This window comes from Scatophagus argus, chromosome 8 (genome assembly GCF_020382885.2).
Source record: "Scatophagus argus isolate fScaArg1 chromosome 8, fScaArg1.pri, whole genome shotgun sequence".
NCBI lineage: Eukaryota > Metazoa > Chordata > Actinopteri > Scatophagidae > Scatophagus > Scatophagus argus.
The window spans coordinates 5320657-5327753 of record NC_058500.1 but is presented as its reverse complement, the minus strand read 5'-3'; the positions used below and the strand labels follow the sequence as shown (position 1 = coordinate 5327753).

The following is a 7097-nucleotide window of genomic DNA, read 5'->3' as shown; positions in this document are numbered from 1 at the left end:
CAGTGTCACCTGGGCAAAATGAGTGGACCGCACAGTGTTTACAACAGAACTGTCATATCTCAGTGACACAGTTTTCAAATTAATTTAAATGCACATGGCAGGAGCCCCCACCCCCCACCCTCCGTTTTACCACATACACCCATACACATGCTGGTATGTGAGCTCACATACACGCAAACACGTACAGACACACATACAGAGTTCAGATATTTCCCACTTGTGACTATGCTCTAGAAAAACAACCCTGATAAATGAAAGTGCACTGACACTTTATTTTACAGGTCCATAAATTCTTCATAATTTCCTGGAAAGAACTTTGCATCTCATCACTGATTATAATTAAAATACAGACAGCATTCAACTTACAAGATACCAAATAATCAGTTCCAATTAAATGCTAAGCTAGTGTAACCTTGACTCTTGTGGTTGGCCTGTGGCAGGTCATACAGGTAATACAACATATGAGGAAAATAAAATTTCCAACGATGCATGTGTGAGTAATAAATCATTTCTTGGATTTAAACAAAGCAGTTCTTTCAAGGAAATTCCTCCAGAAATGAACAACTAATTTGATATTCAATAATTAATAAGCAATGCTGTACGTTGTTGCTATATTACCCCTAAAACTAATACCAAATTAAATGTTTCTTGCTAAGAAGGGTTTGAGGAAATTATACGGAAATAACAGACCTGTAAACTAAAGCGTTAGCAAAAGTACCGCATGCCTTAACCATCGGCAATATCAAAGATATTCTGTTAGGAGTCTGGAGTCTGTGGCCATCTTTTTTTTTTTTCTTTTCCATTTCTTTCCCCAGATAACAAAGTATGGATACAGAACAATTACAGACACTGCTGTCCCGCTGAAACTTCTTCTTCATTGTACAGTTCAATTTACATGGAAATTCATGTCTGTCCTGTTTCCATCGCTGTGTGAGATGGATGCAATATGAAAATACAACTGTTGAGTCCTATCAGTAGAATACATCCCGTACATGTCAGTGTAAATCATAATGTAGTTATTGTTCAGCACGTACACATTCTGAATGAAGGTGCATCTTCTTGGAATAATAGTGATGGCGTGTCCCAAAAACAACAGTTTGCTTGTAAACACACACAAATCTCTCTGTCTCTCTTTCTTTTTTTTTTGTTCTAGCTTACCTCAGAAAACAAATATAGTACCACAGGAATGTTGTAAATCTCACTAACAGCATGAAAAATGCTCAAAAGCCTTGTCACAAATAAATCACATTTTCAACTGTTTTTTTTTTATTTTGTTTTGTTTTGTTTTTTACATTCAGCTCAAATGTTGCTTTTGAACCGCCCTTTCGGATTTGAAGCAGCATTCTCAGAGACTCCTTCAACATGAGTGAATAGCTATGGAAAACCATGATTGTGATTATCAGTGCCTGTGTTGTACTTATCGTAGATTGTGTTTAAAATTACAGTGCGCGTTTCCCATCTCCTCTCCCACTCGCTCCTTCACGTCTCGCTCGGTGACGTTTCAGTTCTAGCTGCCATAAATAATCATGCATGTTGAAGGCTCGTCTCTGTCGTCGACTGCCTTGAGAGGATGTGCTGAAGCACCTTCACTGAGGAGGACTTTCTGCCTCTGATTGATAATCGTACAGCTCCACTTCTCTGCCCACCTGTGCTTCTCTCTGAGTCCACTGGACAGCGAGCTTCGCCGCTAAAGTCGACCTCTGCCTGTACCAACACCCTGACCTGAGAAAATGACACAGAAACCGAAATATGCACCATCATTAGACAACATCACAGCACTCTGCCTTTGTAAAAAATAAAGACACCACACGCCGTCCCTTCCTCCGCCCGTGTGTCTCCGGTACAGAGAGCAATCAAGCAGGCGTGGAGCTGCAACAGACTGCTCAGTGAGAGTCATCCACCTGCCATATTATTTAAGGCAGGGTGTCCGCACGGCAGCGAGCTGAGTCACAGCACCATCAGCACTTCACACGGTGGTCTCGTACTCCATCACTTCTTTGGGTGTGCCCAGACAGCGGTACTGAATCCTTGGCGTGACCGGGGCAGCGCTTTCGAGCACCAGGATGGTTTTACGCAGCCGGCGGTCGATGAAGTGGGCGTCCCAGGCGGGGTACTTCTTCCTGGGCAGGTCTATTCGGATGACAGGCCCCTCTGTCCTGGGTGTGAGTGGGGTCACTGGTGCCTGAGCCCCCCGAGGTGGTCGCACCTGAAACACGTCTCCATCTATCCCAGGCCCCTGCTCTCTGTCAGACCCTTTAGTTCTCTGAAGGGTCCTGGGCGGGCTGCTCACCAGGTCAGGGGGGTGGCTGGAAGCTGGGGAGGCCAGCGACTCCACAGGCACCTCCTTCTCCACAATATAACCCCACCCTGAGACGGGGCCGTCAGGGTGCAGCAGACAGTAGTACACAAACATGAAGAAGGTGCCCAGGGCGTAGCTGCTGGCCACCACACACACCATGATGACGGCGTAGAAGTCTGAGGTACGAGGGCTGCGGTACAGATACCAGGCAGTGGTGAGCGCCACATTCTCGATGAACACGCTCAGGCTGTAGATGAGCATCCTGCAGCGAGTACGTCCCTCTCTCACACTGAACCAGCAGAAAATGTACACGATGCCCACCATCATATTATAGATGATCTCCTCCCATTTGGACATGCAGAAGTCCGTTTCGCCTTGAATTATCCAAAACGTCATGATGCACCAGTGGGCCACGATGAAGATGCCAAAGTAAAGCTGGAACACGGAGGCGAAGAGGGCGAAGGCCAGAGTGCGGGCCCCGATGGTGAACAGGTGCCACAGAATCTGAACTATGACGGCCTTGTAGGTCATGGGTAGCTTATCGTCTCGGGAGTCTCTCAGGACTTTCTGATAGGAGGCGACCATCCAGGCGAGGGATATCAGCGAGGCAGAAGCTGAAAGCCCTGGAGAGACAGCAGGAAGAGAGACTGAGCAATTCAGATGGGATGGAAATGGCTCTGGAGTTGCTGTCTTACCATTTAGCACTGCAAGAATATAAGCAAGGCTCCTGACGTGTTGGGGCCTGACTGAGGCGAGCACGACTGACTCATCGTGCACAGATGTGTGATTGACTGATGTGGTGATTGGTCATTTTGGGGCACTCACCCTGAAGGGGCAGGACCTGACTGGTCTGGATCATGATGCTGAGCTGCAGCACCAGCTGAGGGGCGCTCTTCAGGAAGGACTCGAGCAGACGCAGCATGCTGATATCCGCGCTCTCAAACATCATGCGCCAGTAGTAGTGACGGCGCTCGGGGTCCCTGTGCCAGCGGCTCTGCACGCCCAAATAGAGGGCGTGGACATACCTGTGTATCAGAGTTCAGACACATTCATCCGTGCATGAGGTTTTGTTGAAAAAAAGGTGAGGCTGAAAATAATTTTTCGGCTTAATACTGTGCTTCTAAAACATTTGCACATCAAACACACACTCTCAGAAGTCATAACTCATTTTTCCAGACTCTGGGAGCAGTCAGGAGTTCTTGGGGAAAATGCTGGTTGCTTGTTCTTCTAGGATTTAGTCTAGAATGAAACTGAACTAAGCAGCTATGTGGTTTTAATTTTAGTATAAGCATCAGGGGAGGTCAATGTAGAGTTTATCTGCAAGCATATAAAATCAGTAAGAGGGATGCAGAAAAGCTAAATATGAGGGCGTGTGTGTGCGTATGTGTGTGTGTGGGGGGGGGTCTCTACAAATCCCTTGTTAAACTCCTGAGCTTTAGAGACAAGTAGTCCCACCCCACCCCCATGTCAACTTCCTCTGTAAGGATCTTGTATAACTAACACACATTCCTTAGACACACGCTTTCTGCAACCATATCTCTGCACCAATGCGCTGACACATAACACATATTTGTACCATGCAAATGCAACGTGTGAACGATTACGGTTATCATTTCACAGCATCTAACTGTTTGAAAAAAGACTGGTGGTTGCCACGGAAGACCGAAGCTATAAATGTCTCAGTAATTGCCCCGGGGAGGAAGGTCAGAGGAGCCTTATGTCAACAAGCCCAGTGAACCACAAGGGAGTTTGTGTAAACCTTTCTGTACTGGTTCCTGCTACGCAAAGTGCGCCTTGGGATGTAACACACTGAGAAAATAGAGCATACATGCAGTAATGAGGGTCAAAGACTCAGCCACACAGGGAGACACACACACACACACACATACAGTTTCATTGGGCACAGTCTTTCTGTAACACAACCCCGTGTCCCATCTCCTGTGCACCGACACTTAATTCTGGTGGGTGGCCCAAACTGATCCCGGTTCACCTGCCTGACGGCGTATCAGTGACGGATCATACCTGAGTTAACAGCTGAGGGTAAAACACACAGCGGTAATCCTCTTAATGTGCAGACACGCTGGTCTGAGAGCAGCAGCGATGAACGGAGCACACGCAGCAGCTTTAATGGCATTACCGGTAATTCTGTGCCGCCACAATGTTTTAATGTGCTCCTGGACACACTCACACATAGAAGTCTAAGTCTCCAGGAGGAAATAAGGAATCGATATATATTACCCACAGGGCTGTCTAAAGAGGCAGGAAGAGAGAGACCACAAAGACTGAAGCCTACAGATGACTCAAACAGCTGATTTGCATCTGATTTCACTGTCACACACGATTATTCTTCTTCCTGTAAAATCAAAAGTGAGTGTACAGAAGACAACTTTGAATACTGTCACGTTTTGCCTGAGCCTCCTCCACCACAGCTCAGCTGAATGCCTCCCCCTGACTGGCAACAGTTCAAGTCTGTCAAAACCCATCAGGGCACCGGAGGCTTGAGCACTTGCCTCGCCATCGCTGCCCGAGTAGCTGACCTACAGACCTACTACCATCCAAGTGAGAGCAACGCCAAAGTGTACACTGGCTTGTTCTCAGTCTCGCAGCACGCCCGGTAATTAAACATGTTTGGGCTCAGTGGAGGGAAACAGACTTAGAATCTGAAAACTGCTGGGAGAGTTGAGAATATGGATTTTACCAACATGAAGAGAAGGAGCCGCAAGCTAAGAGCTGAAAATACACCAGACAGTGATAGGGAGGCGGGCACACACATCACTGCAAATAGGAAGCAACTCTCATGACATTTATGACTGTTCATTTTCTTCAGCCTCACACTCCCTCTCAACAAAACCCCACAAGACAAAAGAGGTTTTATTTGTTTTTCTATACGAGGGGATTGGTGGGGATGAGTTGATGCTTTTCCAGGGAGATGATTGACCTAAAAGCGAGTCAGGGGGTCGGGGTGGCTGGGTGGGTGGCTGTGGGGGGAGTGGGTGGAGTCTGATTCTCCCGTTTGCAAGCTGGGGAGAAACGTCAAACAAGACAAAAAGACATTCTGGCATTTTGGGCACAGTCCTCCCTGAATGATTATGTTTCATAAGCGTTTGGCTCCAGGGAGTGATGCTGGGCTTTGGAGGCTGCATGTGCACACACACACACACACACACACACACACAAAGACAGAGGCTGACTGTGTAGTTTCCCCATCCTCTCAGATCCCGTTATGACTTACCTCCAGACCTGTGCCAGCTGGAAAATGTGAACGATGGCCTGGAAGAGCCACATGAAGGCTCTGCAGCAGCCCCGGGCTCCTCCCCCGGTGCCCGGCCCCGGCAGCACCCCGGCCGCGGCAGAGCGGCCAGCGCCCCGCTCGCCGCTGTCCTTGGTGCTGAAGTCGCGCTCCTCCGCTCCCGACGCCGCCACCACGGCGGCCGCAGCCGTGCCGCTCTCGACGGTTTCCGAGAAATCGTAGGCGAACCATCGGAAGCTCAGCGCCTGCACGACCACGGACGGGACTATCACAAAGACCAGAGTCAGTGCAAAGCACCAGTAGTACCTCCTTAGGTAGTAGTCCGCGGCCAGCCACAGGTCTGAGGCCCCGTCCGAGAAGAAGACCAAAAGGGCGCACAGCGTCCAGCAGCAGTCCGGCAGGGAGTAGCGCTGCTCGACGGGACGGCGCTGGGGAGGCCGCGGGTCCGACCTGGAAGGACACTCGGGTGGGATTTCGTTTCGTAGAGAGACGGGTGCACCATCAGATTTCGCGGCCATGTTTGTTGTAGGGAAGAGAGTGAGTAAGAGATGGGAAAATGATGGAAGGGGGGAGGGGAGGGGGGTCGCGTAGCCTGTCGGTTTGTATGCATGCGTGTGGGAGAGAGAGGGAGGGAGGGGAAAGGAGGCGGGGAGAGGAGGGCCACGGTGGGTGAGGGAGAGACGGGGAGTCAATCAGCGGTGATAACACGGACGAATGGGATTTTAATTGCGACGGCATAAAAAAAGCTGCAGGTCTGTGTGGTGCATCAAAGTGGCCTCAGTGTTTGCTTGTTGTTGTCCCTGCACAGGAAACAGACTGTGACTGCTGACACGGCCCCCCCCTGGATAATGAAGAACCAGAAATTTTCTTTCTTAGGGCCTGCAGTGGAACAAAGTACCTTTAACTTCAAGTAAAAGTACCAGTACAACACCCTAAAATAATACAAGGAAAAGTCCTGCATCCAAAACTATCGGCGTGATCAGCAAAATGCATTTAAGTATCAAAAGTGCATGACTATGGATGACTATTACATATCTGAACATTATTATGTTCTTAATATTAGTTAAGCTCCGATACACAAACTTCTATCAACTTTCTGGACTGTTTTCTATTGTTTCTTTTTTGTGAAATACTTACTGTAAACATATATATAAATATATGTATCTCAAGCACAGCAGTAAAAGTAAATGCAATAGTTTACATAATATCACATAACATCTATAGACATTACTGTGTAATCTGTTGTAAAACCTTACATCTTATACTGCCAGGCTTGTAATCATGAGGCTGTAATTTCAGTTAAGTGTTGTGACACTTTGAAATGACTTGTGCCCATCATCTGATCCGAGTTTCCATTCTGCTTTTAGCTGCCTTCACCTCTGAGAGTCTGCAGTCGGGGTTCCTCTTCCTCTTCCCTGCTTGAGCCTCCTCGACTCAGCTTCTCTGCCAGAAACTCTGGTGACTTGGGCCTTTGGCCGTCACGTCTGCCAACAGGAAACACTTTGGTTAGGCCTTCAGCGTGGCGAGGCCCTCTCAGAGGTATCGATC

At 48.2% G+C, this 7097-nt stretch overlaps 1 protein-coding gene across 1 annotated transcript; it reads right to left on the bottom strand.

The window, feature by feature from the left end:
* Positions 1-134: 134 nt before the first annotated feature.
* xkr5l (XK related 5-like) lies at positions 135-6287 on the bottom strand. Its single transcript, XM_046398118.1, has 3 exons — positions 5532-6287; positions 3125-3324; positions 135-2922 (listed from the first exon to the last, which is right to left on the bottom strand). The coding sequence occupies exons 1-3, from the start codon at positions 6065-6067 to the stop codon at positions 1967-1969; spliced, it is 1692 nt and encodes a 563-aa protein (XP_046254074.1). The 5' UTR covers positions 6068-6287; the 3' UTR covers positions 135-1966.
* Positions 6288-7097: the final 810 nt, after the last annotated feature.

Bases quoted from the DNA above. Each gene is read 5' to 3' on its own strand.
- xkr5l (XM_046398118.1), bottom strand. From the start codon at position 6,067: ATGGCCGCGAAATCTGATGGTGCACCCGTCTCTCTACGAAACGAAATC. The intron at 3,325-5,531 runs GTAAGTCATAAC...TCTGATACACAG, and splicing joins CAGCTGGCACAGGTCTGGAG to GTATGTCCACGCCCTCTATT. The intron at 2,923-3,124 runs GTGAGTGCCCCA...CTGTCTCTCCAG, and splicing joins TCAGGTCCTGCCCCTTCAGG to GGCTTTCAGCTTCTGCCTCG.